This window comes from Lissotriton vulgaris, chromosome 8 (genome assembly GCF_964263255.1).
Source record: "Lissotriton vulgaris chromosome 8, aLisVul1.2, whole genome shotgun sequence".
NCBI classification, from domain to species: domain Eukaryota; kingdom Metazoa; phylum Chordata; class Amphibia; order Caudata; family Salamandridae; genus Lissotriton; species Lissotriton vulgaris.
The window spans coordinates 600,112,150-600,136,324 of record NC_141696.1 but is presented as its reverse complement, the minus strand read 5'-3'; the positions used below and the strand labels follow the sequence as shown (position 1 = coordinate 600,136,324).

The following is a 24,175-nucleotide window of genomic DNA, read 5'->3' as shown; positions in this document are numbered from 1 at the left end:
AACAATGTGTGATGGATCGGCCCTTCTCCGACGTTAAAATTCGTACAGCATGGGAAAGTGATTTGGGTCGCCCTATCACTGATGATCAATGAGAGCAATGTTGCAAGTTAACGAGGGAGGTGTCCCTGAATAGTAGGCATAAGCTGCTACATTTCAACTTTCTCCGTAGGATGTACCACACCCCGGCATAGTCCCACAAGATAGATCCCGCTAGACCCCACCAATGCCAAACATTTTCTGCTCCACATGCTGACTTTGCTCATCTCTCCTGGACCTGCACAAAGATACAACACTACTGAGTACAGATGCACGCCACGCTGGGAGACATGCTTTCTATGACACTGATTCCAACACCTGAGATTGCACTGTTGGGAAATATGGTTAATTTCCCTAAGAAGGTTAGAAAGTTTGCAGCACTTGGATTTCTGCTGGACAAGCGAGAGGTTGCGTTATTATGGGGTAGTAGAAAAGTCCGTTCCTTGCAGGCATGGCTTCGCAGTTTAGCGTTTTGTAATGTGAACTGCGAGGAATATACGACCTTAGTGCCCAGCTGCTCGCGGCCTGTGGATATATGGGGCCCGTATAGAGCATACATTGTCAAGAAACGTAATGCGACGGATACGCAGGCCGCACATGGAATTGTTCCCGAAGGGTTTGTCTAGGGTTGATGTTACGTATTGTGCTTATATGATATGACTGTTCTTTTGTGCTATGCAAGTATATCACTATTTTTTCGAGTCGAGGTCTGGTTGGGGAGGATGAGACTATGATAGATGCTGAAATGGGCCTGCAGGTTGATCGGTGATGTGACCTGGTTAGCTTCCCTGTTCCATTGCTTGCTGCTGCCATGGGTTCTAATATGTAATTTATATTGCATTGTATTTGTTTATGATGACGCCTTCACTGTGTACCGCTGAGAGCATTGTTTATTGCCATGTATGTGTAAATGCTGAAAAATAAAGATTAAAAAAAAAAAAAAGTGCTTCAGGGAGAACATCTGGTTGCTGGTGGTTAAGGTGCTTCAGGGACAATATCTGCTTGCTGGTGGTTAAGGTGCTTCAGGGGCAACATCTGGTCACTGGCGGTTTAGGTACTTTATGGCAAATATCTGGTTGTTGGCAGTTACGGTACTTCAGGCCCAATATCGGGTTGCTGGTAGTTACGGTGCTTAAGGGCCAACATCTGGTTGCTTGAGGTTAAGGTACTTCACGGCCATGGTCACTGGAGGTTAGGGTACCTCAGGGCTAGTACCTGGTTTCTGGTGGTTAAGGAACTTTAGGGGCAATATCTGGTTGCAACTGTTACCCATACCAAACACTCACCTTTCCAGTTGGAAACAAACGTCTGAAATTGTGGTGTCTTATTGAATTCTCGTATCTGGCTGTCAGAGTGGGGCTGGGATTGATGCTGTGGGTGGGAGGGGGCAGACTGGCCATTGATCTCTGTGCCACTCTTACATTAAACACAAAAAAATACCTGAAAAAAGTAGTACCTACCCCTGCTACTACTGACTCAAATGGTCCACTGAATCCAATGTGCAAATAACTAAAACAAACCCAGCAATTTCAGAATTGAAACATGACAAACAGCATTCATCATTCACACCCCACCCATGTATTATGAAATATATTTTTCATCATCAGTCTACTTGTAGCGTATACAGTGTAAGCATTTAGAGTAATGGACTTATAAAAGTGTTGGTGTTACATAAATGAAATGAGCACGGCAGTTTTGTGGTACCTAGTTGAAATCTTTGGATTCTTCAGGAAGTGACCAGTCTTTGGCCTGTGATCCCGGCCAACAGACACACAATAACACCTCGAGATCCACAGATATACAGGTACTGCAATTCCCATATGCTGTTCTCAATTCCCTTTACACATTTTATCTTACTGGTCGGTGAACGACAAATTGAGGACTCAGCATTGCTATTATTTGGTGCGTTACTAAAAGTTGTTCAGATGCTAACCTATGCTTAACTAGTTTAGCTTTTCACAAACTCACCTCTCTGTTGTCTGCCTTCCCCTCTTTCTGAGAGAGGGAATTCTAATGTGTTTAGTCCTTGCTTCTGTTGTTGTGACAACCTAAACTTTGAGTGATCCTTTCACTTTCATGGTCTTTAATGATAAACATTATGCAGGAGTGATTACTGCTTCCTAATCAAATTCAACCTTTTATTTTTAGGGAGATGTGTTTATGTACTACGGCCTCCGAAATTTTTACCAGAACCATCGTCGCTATGGGATTTCACGATACGACGCGCAGCTGTTGGGGCATAATGTATACGGCAAAGAGGTGTGTTTCTGTTTTCCTTTTTTTGTAATTCATGTTCACCATGTTGAGCTATGTAATTAACTAAAAGCCTAATTCAGTTATTTAGTCTACAGGAAATTAAATGCATTATTATTGCATAGACCACTTCTCACGGAGTGATTGGCTGAATTAATGCTGTCACTAAGTTTTATCAGAAGAATGAGAATGCTCAGTGTGCATCTTCTATCAGACCACAGTAGCTGGCAATACCATATTTGACCCCAAACAAGTTGAGTTAATTGTTTGCGACAGGAGAGACGCCTGGTTATCTGTGTACATGATGAGAGTGTGTGATTGACTGGGTCAGATAAAATAGGGTTGTGCTTGGTGTCTGCTTGATGGGGAGAATGTTGTAGTAAATTAATCGCTTGGCTCAGAGTTCTGGGAGATACTGCAGACCTTGTGTGAAACTGAAACCTTCCGGCACCTCTAAAGGTTTCTCATCCTGCAGGTCCTGCCTGGGAAGGGTGACCCTAGAGGCAGACTAACACCTAGAATTGGGCTGGTGGGTACTAAGCACTAGTCACTAGAAGAACTGATAAAGGATGCCTCATCTTTTGCCACTCTTCTAAACAGGAGTGGTCTTTATCCAGGTGAACATTCGCACTATCTGGGGGTAAAGTTGATTTTCTCACATGGCTGTTGCCAGCTTTGTAGCTACTAACTACAACTTCCTCTGCCCTTCTAAGTGCAAGTATTTTAGTTGTCCTTGACCTGGTGTGATCGGTACATAAACTATTCTTTTTTTACCTTTGTCTAGTAGTTTGCTGCTATTGAGTATGCCTCATCAACAATGACTTGATTTCCTGTGGCACCATACATCATCTCCTCTGTAAAGGTCTTTGATATGGGAGGTCATAAACAGTGCTTGGCATGCACAAGTTATAGTTATCACTGCTAACTATAACTGGTGAATTTCTGTGTTTCTTTTCATTTCAAAACGTTAATGTTGTCACTGACTTAATCACCTAAATATAAATTTACTTAAACGTTTGTTCTTTTCAGTGAATTTCTAAGTTTAAAAAAACAAAAACAGATCTTTTTAACACACCTAATTATAACATTACTTTAATCTTTGATTTTTTCCAGTGAATTTCTAAGTTTTTTTTTTTACATAGTAATATTTTCTCACCATACGTAAAGTCAACCCCTGATGCGCACAGCAGGCCTCCTCCCTGACCCTTATCAAGTCCCAGGGACCCATCCGTCGGACGTGTGTTTTTTTAGATGGGAGGGGGGCCGCAGGGCCCCCTCCATGAGCCTCACTAGGACCTGGGGACCTTACCCCCGTGCCCTATTTATGTTAATGGATAGGGGGACCACGTGGCTCCCCTCCCTGAGTCTCATTAGGTCCTGGGAACCCCATTCTCTAGGGGTGCATCTATATTAAAAGGGGAGGGGGTCACCCGGACCCCCTCCCTGAGCGTCATTAGGCCCTGATAATGGCCCGGGGACCCCTCCCCCTGCTAGGCCTGAATTTTTTAAAGGTGGCTGTCCTGGTACCCAACCAGGGGGACCACCATGCATATGTTGGGGGCCACTGGAGGAGGCCCATGCCCTCTGTACCCCCAGCTGGCTTCCCACATTGTGCAGGAGCTGGCATTGCTCCCACCTGGAAGGAGCAACTATTTATGCTGCCCCTTCTAGGCAGGGGCCATATCTTGTTCTATTTCCCGGCCTGCATCATTGCAACAGCGTACAAGTCTGCTCCTGGTTTGTATGCTGGGAGCAATCACCCACCCGCTGGGAGCAGACTGTGTGTTTGCTCCCGTTTTGAGGAAGATTTGAAAATGCTCCCTCCTGACAGGAGAAAACACAAGTTCCCTGCCTGCGCTGATACAGACAGGGAAACTACTGTGTACCTGGGGTGGGCTCTCCAGGGCACTGCAAGTATGCTGGACCTGGTGGATGGGCTACTCAGGGCCATTAAAGGCTCAGAGTTTTAAAAAGTTTATTGACCCCAGGGGATGGGGTCCCTGGGGCCTTTGAGGGCTCGGGAGGGGGATGGTTGCATAGCCCCTCCTCTTTTTTGGACAATTCAACCCCAAGTGTGGGCTCACTGGGGCCTATAATGGCTCGGGAGGAGGGCCCAAGGGTCCCTTCCACTTAATTAAAGAAGTTGGCTCCTTGGGGATGGGCCCCCCTGGGGCCTTTAAATGTTTGTTGAGGGTGACTGAATGTCCCCCCTTCCCTTATTGGGCCATTGCAGTCCTGAGGCTGAGCACCCTGGGGCCTGTAATAGCTTGAAAAGGGGGGCCACACACCCCTCTCCCATTATGGAATGCGGCCACAGTGGATGCGCTCCCCAGGGCCTATAATGACTTGGGGAGTAGGGACTCATGCCCCCTTTATTAAACAATGCAGCCCGGGCTACCATTTTGTTTTTATTTGGCTGCAATCTCGTAGAAGTCCCTCAGCGTCACAACAAAAATTGCTGACTTTTTTTCTGTATTTTAGCCCTAAGAGTGGTCCCTCTGGCTCACCCACCAATGCAGCCTAGGGGGGCAGGGTTTACCTACCCTGCTGCTCTTATGTTATTTATTTGTTTACTTCAGGACTGAGGCCTAATTCTCCGAGTCCTGTAATGGCTGCCAGCAACAATTTCCCTAGCAGCCAAACAGAGCCCTCTCTCTAGCTGGAGTCAGCAACATGGCCCAAGGAAATAAAAGCTCCCTGGAACAATCAGAGCACTCTATTTTTAAATTGGCGCTCCTTCAAGACTCTCAAGGGACCCCCGCTGACCCAACCATCAAGATTTACAAATGTATTTAAACCTTAATTTCTCAAACACTAATGCGAAAATTTACACCATATCACAAAACCACAATCTGTGGACCACCAAGATGTAGCTTCCTGCCAAATTTGGTGTAATTCGTTCTTCGGTTTTTGAGGTAGCGCTTCTTAAAGTAGTCTATGGAAAATGCTTGGGGATTTTGTGTTGTGCGACCCCTCTTTTTCTCGGCCCCCGCTTGACGGATCACCTTGACACATTCCATGCACAAATTAGTCTGAAAGTAGATCCTTTTTTGGAAAGTTTCAGGGAGCTTTGTAAAACCGGGCCAAAGCTATTAGCAACACTAAAAATGCATTTCTTATGGAAATGCTGACCTTACTACAACTACCCAGTGGTGGCCGCCGCAAGGAGATATATATATATATATATATATATATATATAGATATATACATATATAGATATATATATATATATATATATATATATATATATATATATATATATATATATATATATATATATATATATATATATATATATATATATATACTTATACTACTGGCGGTCGCCAGTAGGTATATATAGTTAGGATTTTTTTGAATAGGGATTTCTGTAAATTCTATGTTGAATAACTTTGGGGTTGATGGACGGAATTGGTTGAAATTTTCAGGAAAATGGCACATTTTGTTTCTGAGCGTCCCCTGAAAGTTTGGGGGGGTCCCAAAACGTGTTTTTAACATTGAGTTTTCTATAGGGCGGTTGGACTCACTTTTAGCTCGAACGGCTGAATGGATTTCTATGAAACTTGGCAAAATTGTAGGGACTGGTAGTCCGATGTGCCTTTGCTAGGTCTCAAGATATGTGCTACAGTGGATTTTGAGTAATTTAGGTTAAAAAAAATATATATATCTATAAGCGCGCCCCGGTACGCGCTCCGGGCGCGCCACGCGACTTGCGCGCAGAAAGCTGATTGGTTCTTGGGTGTCTGTAAACATTCGAAACAGTCCGGAGCGGCCGCCATCTTGTGTCTCGGTAGGATCGAGACACAAGAGGTGGCCAAAACAAAGGGGGAAATGACCATAAGGGGGCAGAGTAGATCCTCCCTGACCCCCTAGGTTTGATGTGGGGGCTTTAAAATGGCCCCGCGGGGCAAAAATATATATATATTTTTTCGTTTTTTTTGCGGGGGGAGCGCCTGGTACGCGCACCGGGAAGCGGTCCGGGGAGCGTACTATGGGGAAAAAAGAATGATAGACTTTTCAAATATTGTATGTTTATTGATTGTCCTTTTTTTTTTTTTTTTTATTTAAGTAGCAACATGTAGGTACCAATGCAGAGTCTAAAATTTAATATACACCGTCTCCTTTGCAGATATCTTGCATGTTGTTTCAGAAGTTATTGTGGTATATGGAATTCATACCATAGTCTGTCAGGAAAGCAGAAACAATATGGAGGCAGGAGATGATAAAGAGATGTTAAATACACATTGGAGATAATATAGTTGGAGAAAGGAAGTAACTATGAGCAAACTTACTATGTAACACAAAAAAGTTGCACAGTATATTTTAAGTCTCACTTTATATTATATCTTTTTGGGTACTATTTCATAATTTTCATATAAAAAAGAATAATGTCTCAAACAATTTTAACTTTTAAAATTTAAATTTATTGTTGTGATTTTTCATAATCTAAAAGAATTTGCAACATTAATTCATCTGGGAGGGGCAGCTCAACTGATTTCTATCCGCGTTGCATGCACATTCGGACTACGAGGCTCTTTTTCACCGGGGCTCCAGCCCCGCCTCGATGTCCGTGGACTACGGTGTGGAGGCGGAGAGCTCCGAAGCCAACAGCGGGAGACACCCAGCGAGAGAGCAGCGGGCGCCAGAGCTGCTGCACTGGAGACAGGCCGCCCTGGAGCTCCGGAAGAACAGGCACATACGGAGTCTCCGTAAGGACTCCCACACAAGCCAAAGTAGAGAGAGTGCGCTAGCTTCCAGCGCTGATGACAGCGCTAGCACCAGCACTGTATTAAGCCTCCCAAGAGCGGGGTCTGACGCCAGACTACATGTAAGTGGACGGCTTGAAGAGGAAGACGAGGCTGACTGCACAACTGAAGTAAAGGGGAAGAAGGGAGGGAGTGAGTTGAAAGCCTCTGAATTACCCCCCTCGCATATGAAAGCAGCAGAAAATATCAAAGGAAACCAAAGCAAAAGTTCAGTTAAGGGCCAGGGGAAGGTGAGGAACCCCCGCAAAAGGAGGGGTAAAGGAGGGGAGTCATTTCAGCAGAGAGGCTCTCAAGGGAGGCGCCAGAAGTCTCAGTGGGTCACCAAGTTTCCACCCTACTACCCTCTTATTCGAACCCAAAAAAAACATCTTCGTACCTTTCTGTTGAAGTGAAGGCAAAGAGGGGAAGAAAATGCAGTAAGGCCAAACCTCCCCCAGCTCCTACCTCAAAGATTACTCCTTCGCTGCGTTCATACTTTAAGTTGATTCCACAGGTGTTAGAATTAGGTCAAGACCGTTTGTTGAGGGATAGTAATTCTATCGAACCAATCACTGAGAACAGTGAAATGGCATCGATGGAGCAAGATCTAGTGCCAGTCCACTCTAGCGGCATCATGGCGCAGTCTATGGAATTCGACTCTGATGCTCTACTGCACCTCAGTGCTGAGGCAGGGGAAGGTCTATCAGCCCCATCAGTCCTAGACCTATTTAATAGTCAAACGGAGTCTGCAGGATCAGTTTACGAAACTGCTGCACCAGGGGCTGTGGCAGCTCATGCCACAACCCCGTCTCCTGCTCCCTCACCTTCCCATGAAGAAAACAGGGGTAAAGAACTTCCAACAATAATAGACCTGGGAAATACTGAAAATAGCCTGGAAGCTGATGTGCTAATACCTCCTGAGTCTCTTTTGGCTTCTAGTCCCGCTGACGGCGGTGTTTTTCTTAGTCTTGAGGAAAATGGAGCCTTGGATCCTAGTTCCGTTCCTATTTCTGTCGCTTCATTGCAGCAGATGTTTGCAGCACTATCAGCCGAGATTAAGCGAGGCTTTGAGGAGTCTGCCTCAAATCAAAGAGAAATAAGAAGTTTCTGCGAGTCTCTAGACGAAAAGATTGTTGGTCTCTCAGCTAGAACTCAAGCCTTAGAAGAGACAGTGGGGCAAATCTCTATGCATGCAGAAGGCGCTCAGGAAGATATACTGAAGTTAAAAAGAGAAGACATGGCCTTATCAGAGAGAATGGAGGTTGTGGAGAACAATGCCAGATGAAGCAATATCCGCATTTTAAATGTCCCGGAAGGCAGCGAAGGCACAGACATCAAGGGCTTTATTATCTTACTGCTAAAAGAGTCTCTTAACCTGCAGCACTCCAATGAGGACCTAGCAATGGATATACAACGTATCCACAGGGATCCATTCAGGCGTAACCCGCAGAGGACCAAGCCGAGGAAAATCCTTGTGAACTTCCACACGTATACTTTGAAAGAGCAAATTTTGAACCTCGCCTTAAAACAAAAATCTTTAGCAGGCAAAGGTTTTAATTTCCAAATACGCTCGGACCTGTCTAGATTTACTCTCGACAAACAGTGGGAGCTGGGCAGGAGAATGGATGCTTTTCGAAGGCTGGGTGCTACGGTGCAGATGGGTTTCCCCGCATCTCTTAAAATAATGCATGACAACAAAATGCACAATATTCGATCGGTTCAGGCTGCAGATGAGTTGCTACTGTCTCTAGGCAGTAGGAAGGAGAAGGGGCCAGCTGACTAGGACAACAGGATGATCCACTATCTTAAGGTCTTATAAGTTCTCCCTACAGCATCCTTTACTACTACAGGTTTAGGTCAAGGAGGCCATGGCAGAGCCAACACATAACAATAAGGAAAAAAATAATACATAAATAGAAAAAATGATGACTAATTTCTAGCTAAAGCACGGTAAGGAACTATACCAAATCTCCTAGGATGAAATAATAACAATAATAACCATTTGTAATAAAAAAAAAAAGGGAAAAAAATAAATAAAAAGTGTAAGGCGAACATAACACGATAAAATAAAAATGAGAGGCACTTGTGGTGGGGGCTGGGAAGAGTAGGGGCACTTACTTCCGGTACTTCCGGATAGTGAGTACAAGGGTTTCTCATGGGAGGGGGGAGGTTTGGGGTGTCACTGGGGGGTGAAGGGACGCAATAAAAAGGAAAAAAAATATCTATTCTCGATTGAGCTCCAATCAAAGTACATTTGGGAGTTTTCTTTTATTTTTATTTGGCAGATAAACGTGGAATTGTACAAACTGGCAGTTTTTTCTTTTAACATCAACTCCCAGGGCTATGAGTAGGCTCAAGATTCTATCCTGGAATGTTAATGGTCTCCGCACCACCAAACCCCGTGCAAATAAAATTCTGCAGTATCTACGGGACGCTGATGCGGGAATCATTATACTCCAGGAGACACATTTAATTGAGAGTGAAATGCTTGAGCTAGTTAAGAAGAACAGGTGGATAGATACATCAGTCTCTACTTCTCAATCGTTGAATATAAGGGGTGTGTCTATCCTGTTCAAAAAACCCATGAACATGAAAATCTTACAGCAGAAGGCGGACACCGGAGGGAGATGGGCCATTGTAGCAGTCGAGATAGGTGGCACAGCTTTAACATTAGTAGGTTATTACGGGCCGAACTGTGATGACCCTACTACACTAGAATCATTATTTTTACATCTCCTAAAATTTCCAGAGCCAGTTATAATAGCCGGCGATTTTAACATCGTTCTGAATCCTTCATTGGACAAGTCCCCAACTAGTAGACAGCAGGCTTTTTCTAAATCTAGAAACTGTTTATTAGGGTGTATGAACCAATATGGTTACGTCGACATCTGGAGGGTTAGAGAGGGGCAGAGGCAAGGCTTCTCGTTCAGAAACCTCAAATATCGACATCGATCAAGGATAGATTTTATCCTAATTAGCCGAGCCCTGGTTGACTCTGTCAAGAGTGTAGACTACATTCCTTCGCACCTCTCCGACCACTCTGCTATGAAGCTGGAACTTGAGTGGGGGAATAAGCCTCCCATTCGGATGTGGTCCTTTGATAGATCTCTCCTTACCTCTATGGAAGATATAGAGTTTATACAATCAGAAGCACGGGAGTTCTTCATTACCAATACTGGCACTGCACCAATTGGTATAGTCTGGGATGCTTTCAAGTGTTCATTAAGAGGAATAATTAAGAACAGGACTGTATATAGAAGAAGGCAGTATATGGAAAAGTGTCTTCTATTGAGACTAGCATGACAGCAGCTCAGTTAGACATCGATATCTGCAGGGCTGACGACAGCCACGACTTATCTTTGAAACTTGCAGAATTAGATGAATTGAAGAATAAATTGTCATCGGTCCTTGACAAGCGTGTCTTGCAGAGATGGGAGGCGAGCAAGCTATCTCATTTTCAATACGGGGAAGGGGCTGGCAGATTGTTGGCCTGGAAAGTTAAATCTGACCGGGTACGAAATAACATCGACTCGGTTACATCAGACAGAGGCACCTTCACAAGAGACGCAGAAATTAGGGAAACTTTCAAAGACTTCTTCCAATCAATATATCAGGAAGATCTTAGTGTTACATCCGGCGACATTACTAGCTGGTTAGAGGATATTTCCCTACCATCCTTGTCATCTGAACAGAGTAGTTTCCTGGACAAGGAAATAACTAAGGCTGAGGTAGAGCGGGCCATGAGGGGAGCTAAGGGATGTAAGGCTGCAGGAACCGATGGCTTACCAAACGAAATTTACAAAAACCTGATATTAGAGGTGTCTCCTGTTCTGGCGGCCTTATTCAACCAGATATTGAGGCAAGGAGAGGCCCCCCGCCTCCTGGGATAACGCCTCTGTAACACTCATCTTGAAGCCAGGAAAGCCTCCATCTGACTGCGGCTCGTATCGGCCAATATCATTTCTAAATGCCGACTACAAAATTTTTGCTACCATATTGGCCAAAAGGCTTGGCCAGGTAGCCCCCGACATATTGCATCCCAACCAAAAAGGTTTTGTAAAGGGGAGGCAGTTATATGAGCTCACTTACGATCTAGTAGGCACCATAGACGTGGCCATAAAGGAAGCTTTGCCCCTATCGGTTCTCACGTTGGACGCTACCAAGGCCTTCGACAGGGTGAACTGGTTATACCTGTCGGAGGCCCTGCAAAAATTCAACGTCGGGGACAAATTCCGTAGAGCAATAAACCTGCTTTACGGAAGCCCTTCAGCCTCAATTTTGATCAATGGGGGCCTATCTGAGCCATTTAGGGTAACAAGGGGAGCGAGACAGGGGTGTCTCCTGTCTCCTTTGCTATTCGACTTATATATAGAGCCATTTGCGCAAAACTTAAGAGAAAACACACTGATAAAACCTTTTGTTTTTGGCGATTGGGAAAAAAAAGTGGCACTCTACGCAGATGACATTATGATTTTTTCAACAGATATCAACACTGCGTACCCAGAGGTCATAGACTTAGCTCTGAAATTTGGAAAAATTTCAGGTTACGAGGTGAATGCCTCCAAAACACAGTCAATGTCATGGAATGTCAACTTAATTACCCATAAAGAAACATCAAGAGCTCACCTGCGGTACCTGGGGATTAATATAGTCAAAGATATAAATCTGATAGCCTCTTCAAATTTTGTTAAAGTAGCTGCGCAGTGCCGAAAACTGATGAGAGATTGGACACACCTCCCGCTTACCATTCTGGGTAAGGTAAATCTTGTGAAAATGTCCATTCTGCCAAAGGTTTCTTTTTTATTTAATTCAATTCCGCTTTTTTTTAATCCCAAATTAATTACAAAGCTGCAGAGCGAGATTTCTACTTTCATTTGGAACAACAAGATTCCAAGAATCTCTTGGAAAAAGATAAGGCGTCGCAGGGAGAAGGTCGGGTTGGCGGGCCCAGATCTCCAGGTTTACGCATGGGCATTTCAGCTATCACATGCACGAATGCTATTAAAAACACCAACAGAAACAGGCGTAGGTCACATGTTTTCCACCTTGTTGAACTGCGAGGGAGTTGGACAGGGCAGCTTTTTGTTTAAATTCGGAGACCCCAAATTTAAAAAAAAAATAAAGCTGAAGGTACTACAGGGGATGGCCAATACGTGGCATAAAGTGAGGCACACGGTCAAACTAGGGTATTACTCAAGTAGAGCTCCTATATGGGATTTACCCGCGCCGCCAGCCTGGGCGGAAGATGTATTAACACTACCACTTAAAGAGGCTGAAATTGTATCCTGGGGCGACCTGTTTATGGATGGATCTCTACTCCCTTGGGATTATTTGGTCAACAAAGTTGGGCCTAGACTTTCAAGATTTAAATATATACAAATATCTAGCTGGGCTCAGGCATCCCGCACACAGCCTTCGCGGTACAGCAGGTTACCTATAGGGGGAGGTAGCGAATTAGAGACGTGTCTGCTGGATAATCCCTCTGCAAAGAAGGAGATCTCGCTTTGGTACAACATGATCTTAGAGGAAGCAGACGGTAAATTTTGTCTCCCAACGCTACTGTGGGCTGACTCAATGCCAGGTAAAGACGTGGAAGAACTTTGGTCAACTTCATGTAGGGTGATGTGGGACTTGGTCAAACCAGCCTGGCTCCGAAGGAACCATCTATTTACAATGCACAGGGCCTACTACTCCCCGCAGAGGCTGTCAAAAGTTTCCCTGACAGGCCCGGTCTCTTGCCCAAGATGTGGACTGGAGGCAGCGTCTGACATCCACATGTTTTATGAATGTCCGCAAATTTCCTCATTCTGGGATTCCATAAGTAGCAAACTGTCCTCGTTATTGGACTCTCACATCTCCATTGATCTTTGCCTTGTCATCTTCGGTCTGAGCGGAAAGTCCCGCAGCGCTGCCTCTAACTTGGTGTTTTATTCCATTCTGGCGGCGCGTAGGGAAATTTGCAGACACTGGAAGGACGTCTTGCCGCCCACCTTCTATGAATGGCGTTCCTCAATCCTCCAGATCTCAAAACTCGATCTGGCAAGGGGTGGGAACCAGGGTAGGAGAGCATTTTGGAAACAGCTAGAGCAGTCACGTTGAGCCTGGGTTTTTTTTTTCCCCAGGTCCTATGATTAATGCAGACATGGCTCACCCTTGGTTCTACGGCAGGACGCCGTGGCGCCTTTGGGGGCCTGGTACCTCGGGCACTATTGACCAACAAAATTGCCCAAACGCTTGAGTTTTCATGGCTTGCCAGTAGTTACTGTTGGGACTTGGCCGCCACCCTCCCCTATGCTATCCCTGCCAGCTGACGCTGAGACAGTACAGAGGCAGAGCCTGATTTCCTGCTCTGTGGCAGTTCTTGTTTTGATAGATTGGAGCCATGTATGCAAATGAGGATACAAAAAAGAAAAAAAAAAAGAAAAAACATTAATTCATCTGGTATGTCCTCCTTTTCAATCCATGATTCAATTTCTTCAGCACATTTAATTAAGTCTTGGTCTACAGTGTCATCCAAAAAGTCTAATTCTTCTTTGTCTTCCTTAGGATTGTTTTCCATATTAATTTGAAATGAAATAATTTTTTCATTTTGTTGTGCTTCCATTTTCTTGCTGTAAATTGCATAAAAAATAAATATATCAGTAGAGATAGGGCACTGTTGGGTTTAAGTTCAGACAGGTACTTGTGAGCTTTTTACAGTGAAGTTATCTTTGGGCAGTGTATGGTTTCAGGCAGGAAGTAGAACTATTAAAAAGTGCCTGTGATGAAGCCTAAGTAAATTCATAATTATACTACAGAAGCCTAACTCAATCAATAATTTGAATAAATTAGCCTTTCTCAATGTCTAACTCTTATAGAGGGACAGTATATAACTATCTGAAAACGTTTTACAAAATTAACATAAAATGCATAACATAGTTCTCCTTTCAAATTAACAACTTACCTTCTTCAAAGTAGTTGAAGTTTTCAGTCAAATTCTTTTCCAAATGTACCTTAGGTAGTGTTAGTCAAAATGGCTGTGTTTCCCTCTCATTTTTTATATATATTCATGTACTTAACCAATCAAATGTCAGCACATAAAAGTACAAAATGTAAGTAACATTTTAATTGGTTAAAAATTCAAACAGTTTCATATGTGTTTTTGTCATGTAATTTACCTCAGGATATTTAGACAGGGCTACAGCCCAAATGGCTCAATGGAATACCACCAAATTTGGGTAAATGGTAGGGACTGCTATGTAGTAGGGCCTTTTCTATATTTGATGAAAGTGTCTCCAGTGGTTTTTCTGTAAATTACTTTCCCACCTTTTTTTAGCAAGCGCTTACCGGTGCGCGCCCCGGTACGCGTACCGGCAGCGTTACGGGAGTCCTCCATTTTGTGTTTCAGTAGAATTGAGACACAAGATGGAGGGCAAACAATGTTCGGAATGGGTAGAAGGGGGCACGGTAGACACTTCCTGACCCTCTAGGTTTTCTGAGGGGGGCTTAGGACGCTCATATAGGCAAAAAATATATATATATTTCACATGGGGAGCGCATACGTGCACCGGTAAGTGTACCGGGGAGCGTACTTTGGTGAAAAATAGTGAAAAAAGTCTGAAAAAGATAAACGTTTTGAATGATCAGAGGTAGGGTAGCTCTGAAAAGAGCTTTTGGGTTCTGTGGCTGATTTAGGTACCTACAAGTAGGTTCCAATGCACAGTCTTAAATTCAGGAGGAATATTCTATTCCCCTCATCTGAGAAGTGCACACCATCTCCTCTGTAGATGTCTTGCATGTTGTAACGCAAGTTGTTGTTGTATATTGAACCCATTCTAAAGTCTCTCATGTAAGCAGAAACAGATTTATTCACCTGTTTCCGTGCTTTCTCAAATTGTGGACAAAATTGGTTGGACCAGTTCCATTTCTGTCTTTGGCATATATTGGAATATACCAAGGCAGTTTGGGGGAAAAGTGCCATCAATTGATGAAAGGTGTCCTTTAAAAGCATTTCCAGACCAACCCCAGTCATAGTGCCCAAATCATTTCCACCACAGTGCACTATTAAGAGGTCAGGGTTTGGCAGATGCATAAAAAAATTATATTAAATACATATAAAATATATTTTTCCTTTAAAAGAAGAATACATTTTACAGCTTTTGATATTTGCTATTAAAAAACCATTGAAATTCACTGAAAAAACCATAGGTTATAGACCATATATAGTTAGGAATTAGCATTTACAAAACCTTGAAAATTCACTAAAAAAAACCATAGGTTATAGACCATATAAAGTTAGGAATTAGCATTTACAAAACCTTGAAAATTCACTGAAAAAAACATAGGTTATAGACCATATATAGTTAGGAATTAGCATTTACAACACCTTGAAAATTCACTGAAAAAAACATAGGTTATAGACCATATAAAGTTAGGAATTAGTATTTGCAAAACCTTGAAAATTCACTGAAAAAACCATAGGTTATAGACCATATATAGTTAGGAATTAGCATTTACAAAACCTTATTTTACTCACACAAAACCATTGAAATTCGCATATATAGTTAGTTGCACTAACTATATATCGCGCACCCGCAATCCACTGCTGATGATGTCACATATTACATCATTCATGACATGGTCAGTGACATCACTGATGACATCACTGATAACAACTCAAATGACATCACTGACAACATCACTGATGACATCATTCATGTGATAATACGATGAACCTCTTCAGACTCTAATATAACCTTAGATACACTCAGTGTAAACAGACACTCACAGATTGTCACTCATCCATGGAGTTACTCATACACCTAGTCAGTCATGCAAAGAATCAATCACACCTCCATTTCCTCAACTATACAGTTATACACACCTTACTTATTCAAACATATTCTAACACATATTTACTCTCTTATACAATCACTGATACAAGTTTTCAATGATCCATGCAGCCACTCACACATTCACTGGCTCTTATACACAGTAATTTATATATGTCAACTCTCACATGTACTGTGTTTTACATATGTACTTACTGAGATATCCATTCACTCACCAATACACTCATGCACACAGTCAACCACCCATACAGCTGTTTCCACATGCAGTTTTGAACCCATACATCTAGTGAATCAACTGTTCACACATCTATGCACAGAGTCACACACCTCCCAGCCACCCACACACACTCACTCTCCCATACAAATACTTGGGCAACCAATCAATAACCCATATAGTTACTCATATAGCTACTGATCAACACATGCAGCAGTTTACAGAACAACAGATATAATGATGCACAAATTACGACAGTTTAGTCACTAACCCATGCACTCAGTGAGACACATTTAATCACTCTCTCATACAGTCAGTCATGCACCTACTAAATCCTTCATCCAGACACTTATACATCCACTCATTCTTCAATATGTAAGACATATTTTAACTTTACAGAAACATACAGTCACTGGATGATGTCATCAGTGATGGGACGGAACCAGCTGGGCAATCGCCGTGAGGGCAACGGCCAGATCACCAACTCACCTGCTCTGCACCTGGGGAGGCCGTGTGGGCAGCGGCGGCTGTCTCTCCCACGCCGGACCGGGACTGGGCGACAGCGGGAAGACCACAGATCCCAGCTGCCCCGGGGCCCGGCGCACCACCAGTGACGCGAGTGCTGCGCCCGGAGGCGCTACAAAGCACCGGCTCCATCGAGAGAGCCTCGGGGGACGGAACCAGCTGGGCAATCGCCGTGAGGGCAACGGCCAGATCACCAACTCACCTGCTCTGCACCTGGGGAGGCCGTGTGGGCAGCGGCGGCTGTCTCTCCCACGCCGGACCGGGACTGGGCGACAGCGGGAAGACCACAGATCCCAGCTGCCCCGGGGCCCGGCGCACCACCAGTGACGCGAGTGCTGCGCCCGGAGGCGCTACAAAGGCGCTACAAAGCACCGGCTTCACCTCCCGCCTACGCGGGACGCGCGCGGGATAAGCCCAGGACAAGGGCGGGACAGTCTTTGGCAGTCGTTGGCAGGAGGAGGTAGGGTAGGGCCAGAGACCCTGCTCCTCGCAATGGGCAAACGCAAGTTAACAACGAATGGTGGAGAAGGTAAGAAGGCTAAAGTCCCTAAGAAATCAGAGACTATAATATCATATCTGACATCTGCAGTGGGGGCCTTAAATGACGAAATTGCCAACGCGGAAAAAGAACTGGGGCTTGACCACACGGTCACAGAGGGGAGGAATGTAATAGACATAGTGGTCCCCGAGCACGTTACACACATCCCCCTGGAACCCACCATAGAAGTCACTACTTCTACTGCCTCCTCTGTCCCTAGGGCTATTACCTCTCCACATGCCCCGGGCAGCGATATTGTACATGTGGATTCTACTGCAAACACGCGTCATAAGGCTAAAAACTCATCCAGGAAGAAGCCACATGAAGTACACGGTGCAAAAGCGGTTAAACAGACAGTCCAGGGCTTCCAGGACAATTTGGTGGGGGTAGTGGAGGGCTTAATCGAATCCCGTCTGGAACCTTTACTGGTGAACTTGGCTAAAGACATTGTGGACACCCTCAAATTATGTGTTGATAACATTATGAAAAAATGTGAAAGGATTGACAAATATCTCACAGAGCCACTCACACATTGCCCACACTGCCGGCCCCACACCAGTAGTAGTGTGGCCCTTGAACATGAAGGGAGGGGTATAACATCAATTGCGGCTTTATCCAGCTCGCCAATGGAAGCGCGCAGCTCGCAATATTTACCTGCACCTATTTCACTTGATAAAAATACTGATTTAGCACGGGGGCCCCAACCAGTAGGGCTCGAGGAGTTGGGGAGGGCTAATACGATACCTACCCCTAGACCTCAGGAGTACCCCTTCAGTGAGCCCAGTAAAAGACTGAGCCGCCCAGTGGATCTTCCCCCGGAGGCAGCAAGCTTAGTTGTCATCCTAACTGGGATTCCGCGCCTTAAACCACAACAGAGGGAATCTGATTTAGACTTGCTAAACAGAACTAGGAGATGGTGTGCTCAGTTTAGCAGTGGAAGTTTGGATGTGGGTAAATATATTATAGCTGCTCGAAGGGTGGATTGGGTGGGGAGGAGGCCTAAATGCGTTGTTGGAGACTGCGTGATTGTCAACTTTAACACACCCAACATTGCAGACTCCCTACTCTGGGATGGTTCTGACCTAGTGAGTGGAGGTATCAGACCACTCCCTTTAGGGTATTTCTATCCTCCCCCCACCTACCTTCAACCCAAAATAAACTTCCCTTATGGCCCAGCCTCTATAGGCAGTGGGGAGAGACTGGGAGCGAAGTCCATTGTATCCTATCAAACCCAGCAGGCACTATTGAGGGCAAGGCCAAATAGTGCTCCAGTAATAGCACCCGAAGTACAGCATACCCTTAGCCAGGGGCCAGGGATTACACTTAGCAATAGGTTCCATCCTCTTATAAACACCTCTACGCTAGACACTAACGATTGACAACCACCCACTGCTTCACCATCTCGGGATGCCACTACAGTAGCTAGCGGTTGTCATGTCACTGCAATGAGCTGGAACGTTGCTGGGCTAAAGAAAAAAGTCTCTGATGAAAGATGGTTAAAGCTAATCACACAACATGATATCCTGGGTTTCCAGGAAACTTGGGATTCCAGTGGTGAATTCTTCATGGATAGGCACAGGAGCTTTTCTACTAAAGCTAACCCCGGGGAGGGTGGCAGACATAAGGGGGGCCTGTATATATTCTTTTCCATAAAACTGCGGGGCTCCGCACGAAAAATTGCGTTTTCATCTGAAAATATACTAGGTATAGAGTGGGCAAGACCAAATTCCCCCTTAATTTTGATTATAAACTTCTATAATGCACCTGATAGAGATAGAAGCCGCTCACATCTGAGTTCCCTATCTTCTTTCTTAATAAGATATAAGTCACAGCAATCAGCTTTATTCGAAACCCTGTTATTGGGAGATTTTAATGTTCACCCGTGCAATTGGGGATGCCAGAATAAGGAGCTATTAGGCCCACCAGGAGCTCTCAGTACCCACTTCGAGCACACCCTACAGGGGGTGGATTTGGAGAACTTATTAGCAAACCAAAATTTGTACGAGGCACACGGGGCATAGGAGGATGTAAGAACACCGACCTTTGTTGGCAGGGATGCTAGCACGGTCATCGATTACATTTTTATTACACCAGGGTTAATCGATATAGTAGTATCTTACGAAGTGATATTATCCCCCTTTAGTGATCATAACCCAGTGGTCCTGCTCCTGAACATGGGCCGAAATAGCGTCACCCAGGTTGAGCGTCTGGGGGGACGTGGCGACACCCTTGTTCCTAAGGACCAGGGCCGCAGACTTAAATGGGCAAAGGTGGTGCCGGATTCTTTTATGAATAACCTTGTGCATAATTCTCAAGTTGATATATCAATATGCATGGATAGTACATCTGAGGGTATTGCCATTATTAGTTCTTTTACTACTATTTGTTCTAATATTAATAAGGACTTAACTTGCACCAAGAAGCAGGTTGATCTCTCCACTCCAAGATGGTTTGATAAAGAATGCTCTAGGTTACATAAAGACCTACTTCTAGCCCTAAAACAACAACCAAGAAATAAAGACCTTGTGGCAGGGCTTAGGAAAAAATATAGACAGGCAACTGAAAAGCGGAAAAAGCTAATCAAAAGCGAGGCTTGGGATAGCCTAATATCGACCAATGTCTTGAAGGATAGCTCCAAATTTTGGATGGTCATTAATCACCCCTATTTCTCTACATCAAACAATAGTGTTATGGACTGTGTAATTTCTGAAGACCAATGGGTTGAACATTTTAGCAAGATCTATAAGAGTGATATGCTTCCAACAACCAGTAGGTCCTACCAGCCTACGATAGAAGCCCCCCCTGTTGTTTTTAATGAACTGGAGGTCAACAGGGCAATAGTTGAGATGACCAAACACAAGGCTCCAGGACCCGACAGAGTCCCGGCAGATTTATACAGCTCAAGTCCACTCTTTTGGGCCAAAATACTCACTAACGTTTTTAATGCAACGGTTACAGCGGGGTTCCCCGAATCTTGTGCCACCTCAACTATTGTCCCTATATATAAAAAGGGGCCAAGAAACGATCCGGCCTGCTACAGGCCGATATCGTTAATTGACTCCGCTGTCAAGATTCTCGGTAGAGTTATCTTGACTAGACTGAACAATATTGTGAAAGAAAAGGGGGTGCTCTCGGAACTCCAGTACGGTTTCCGTGAGAAACGGGGCACAATTGACCAGTGCCTGAATTTACATATGCTGGTCAGCAAATATACCGTGGCAAAAGAGGGTCACATATACCTTGCATTTATGGACCTTTCTTCGGCCTTTGACTTGGTCAATAGGACCAAGTTATGGGCCATTTTAGCTGGGATAGGGTTTGATCCGCCCCTCATAGACTTCTTGGCGGCCATTCATGAAGATTTATCAGCATCCATAAGAATAACTCAGGAAGGCAACACCACCAGACCCTTCAAATCCAGAAGAGGAGTGAGGCAAGGCTGTATTTTAGCCCCCCTCTTGTTCACCCTATACATCAACTCTTTGGACAAAGCATTGGAGGGGTCCACACTTGACATCCCGTATGTGGGGGGATCCGCAGTGCCTGTTCTGCTTTACGCAGACGATGCGGTCCTCCTTGTCCGCACGGGTGTGGGGCTACAAAAACTCCTGGATGCCTTTGGCGATTTTATGGCGAAGCTCGACCTCCTGATCAATAACAAAAAATCGCACGTCATGGTGGCCGGGAGGCGGCAAAGGCCGAAAAAATTAAAAAGTTTTAGTTGTTGTGGTGAGGGGGTCTCAAGGGTACAGGTCTTCACTTATCTGGGTGTGATTTTTGAGGAGAAGGGCTCATGGAAACCGCAGGTGTGTGCCAAGTCACTTGCTGTAACCCGTTCAACCTCAGCCCTGCTAAGATTTGCAAAGCGACTAGGCTCACGCCCAATGGAGGCACTATTGAAAGTGTACAAAACAAAATGCCTTTCCATAGCTACCTACGGCGCAGCACTGTGGGGTTACCACTCAACCGGGGTCTTGCAGATTGTGGAAAATCAGTTTCTTAGAACGTTACTGAGTGTCCCACAATCCACCCCAGTTTTCTCCTTACACACAGAGTTAGGCTTGGGTTTCATTACTGATCAGCTTCTCTTGGAACCATTGGTGTGTTGGGCCAAAACCTGGTTGAACAATGAAATTAGGATTAACCACATTATTCTTAGGGATTGCATGGCACTGGATAGTGTTTTAAAGATCCCGTGGATGGCTTATGTCAAGGGCGCCCTGGAAAGTCTTGGTATGCCCAATCTTTTTAGCCACCCTAATACAATTTGCAAGGGGGACGTGAAATGGATTAAGGATAATTTCCTGAGGATGGCAGCGCTAAAGCGGGAGAGTGAGGAGCTGACTAAACCCAGAGCCAGAGCAAACTTCCTCCTCTTGACTACACCCTCGATTGAACCTTATCTAACAATTGTAAGCCGTCCATACCATCGACACCTTCTTGTTAGATTTAGGTTCAACATCATACAGTACTCATTGGGAGTTTTCCCTGTATGGGGGGTGCCAGATGAGTCAATTCCTTGTAGCTGCGATAACTTCTCAGAGCAGTCCCTTATACATTTTGTAATGTTTTGTGAGCACTTCAAGAAGAGTAGAAAATTATATCTGGTCCCTATTTTAAGGGAAGCAGGTTTTATGCAGGTGCGCCCAGCGTTACTGCATCTACAGTTATTAGGGAGTACCAAGATAATCTTTGGGGTTGCTAGCTTTCTGGTCGCAGCTATGCGCACTAAAACCAGGAAGCTATCCCCGAAGGACTTGGAAGGGCGACCTCATTATCCTGCTGACTTAGCTAATATTTTTTAAATTAACTATTCTTCTTATGATTACACTGTGAATGTATTGCTTTTGTATTAACATCTAAATTATTGAATGGACCTACATATCACTTTGACTGATTTTTTTAACTGTTTTATCCATATGAAATATACGATATGTAAAAACAATTTCTTTTTTAACAATTGTTTTTATAAAGTGCATTGTATTGTTGCTTTTATGATTTTAATTAATCGAATAAAGCTGGCTTTTGACTTTGACTTTGACCATGTCGATAGCCATGGCGGTAGCCAGTAGGTATATATAGTTAGGATTAGCTACCATAGGAAATCCGCAACATTCTATTGGGAATAACTTTGGCGCCGGTTGAGGAATTTGCGTGTAATTTTCCAGAATTTTGGCCAGCTCCGCTCCGCTCCTTCCCTGAAAGTTTCGGGGGGATTTGTGAAGTGGGGGCTGAGAAACGTGTTTTCCCCATGTTAATTTCCATAGGACGGTCTGACAAGTCTACAGCCCGAACCGCTGAATGGAATAACGCCAAACTTTGCAAAATTGTAGGGACTGGTACGCAGATGTGCCTTTTGCCTTTGCTATGTTTGTTGAAAATTGCTCCAGTGGTTTTTATGAAAATTAACTTCAAAAACACATATATATCTGGGCGGAGCCTAACCACACATCTGATATGATTGGCTGTCAGCACTTCATCCAAGAAGTGTTGGCAGCCATCTTGGGACCAATATACATTATAGCACCTCATTAAAAAGCATTGTAGTTAATAGAGGGTTTTAGGACGTTAGTTACATTATAAATCATTTTTTGATGGTACCATACTCATTTTAGGAATTGTGGTGTGTTCTAAGGTGATTTTACCATGTGAAAAAGCCTTCTGCTGTGATATCATGAATCATGTTTGAAAGAAAACTATTATCTCATGCTTTTCCCACAGTGGTTTGGAAGGGGATCTATAAGCTAAACTGAAAGCATATTTTCTGTAAATTCACATTATATTTCTCAGTCATGTGAGAATGAAGTCTGACATTCTCAGTAAAACCTGTACATCCAACAAGGACAGAGACTGTCAGTTGATTCCTTTGTGTTCTACTGCAGCCTCCTAGAGTGTTTTAAAGAACAACTAGAGCGCTAACCGTCCTACTTATTACAAAGGTATAGCACACCTGAAGCCATCTTGATTGGAATAAAGTGGTAACTCTTAAAACATTTAATTTAAAAAGAAACAAAATGAGGGGGTATATTTTGCCATAGAAAGTATTATTAGTGCTGCAGAAAGAAAAATTAGGGCACATTTTGAGTGACTTCTCAAATCCTCTTCTATTTCATTAAAAAATTCTGACATGCAGTCTCCCAAGATGGCCACCAGAGACAAAAGAGCCCAAATGTAGCCCAAATATCACCCAGATGTAGCCCAAGTATAGCCCAATGACAGAATGTCCCAGAGTGTTCTAAAGAACAACTAGAGCGCTAACAGTCCTACTTATTGCAAAGGTATGGCACACCTGAAGCCATCTTGATTGGAATAAAGTGGTAACTCTTAAAACATTTAATTTAAAAAGGAAGAAAATGAGGGGGTATATTTTGCCATAGAAAGTATGATTAGTGCTGCAGAAAGAAAAATTAGGGCACATTTTGAGCGACTTCTCAAATCCTCTTCAATTTCATTAAAAAATTCTGACATGCAGTCTCCCAAGATGGCCACCAGAGACAAAAGAGCCTAAATGTAGACTAAATATCACCCAGATGTAGCCCAAGTATAGCCCAATGACAGAATGTCACAGAGTGTTCTAAAGAACAACTAGAGCGCTAACAGTCTTACTTATGACAAAAGTATGGCACACCAGAAGCCATCTTGATTGGAATGAATTGGTAAGTCTGAAAACATTTAATTTAAAAAGGAAAAAAATGAGGGGGTTCATTTTGCCATAGAAAGTATGATTAGTGCTTCAGAAAGAAAAATTAGGGCACATTTTGAGTGACTTCTCAAATCCTCTTCTATTTCATTAAAAACTTCTGACATGCAGACTGAAAAATGCACTTTGAATACCAGCAGCAGACTTCCCTGGTGAGCAGTAGCTTTACTACAGTGATCTAATGAGCAACTAGAGTACTAACATTCAGAATTTATGGCAAATGTGTGACACATCTGAATGCCTTCTTGATGGAACCAAAGTAAACAAGCATTGAATATGCAATAGATCTCGCCCTCGTTTAAGTTAAAGCCATTCTGCTTGTAATGAGGTGG

At 43.9% G+C, this 24,175-nt stretch overlaps 1 protein-coding gene across 1 annotated transcript in view; it reads left to right on the top strand.

Annotated features, from left to right (window-relative positions):
* Window positions 1-24,175, top strand: part of LOC147697778 (cell cycle control protein 50C-like) — a 399,761-nt gene that overhangs the window by 173,636 nt on the left and 201,950 nt on the right. Inside the window, exon 3 of the mRNA XM_086934448.1 lies at window positions 2,185-2,295. Within this exon, the coding sequence (XP_086790574.1) occupies window positions 2,185-2,295 (111 nt within the window). The remainder of the gene's footprint in view (window positions 1-2,184; window positions 2,296-24,175) is intronic.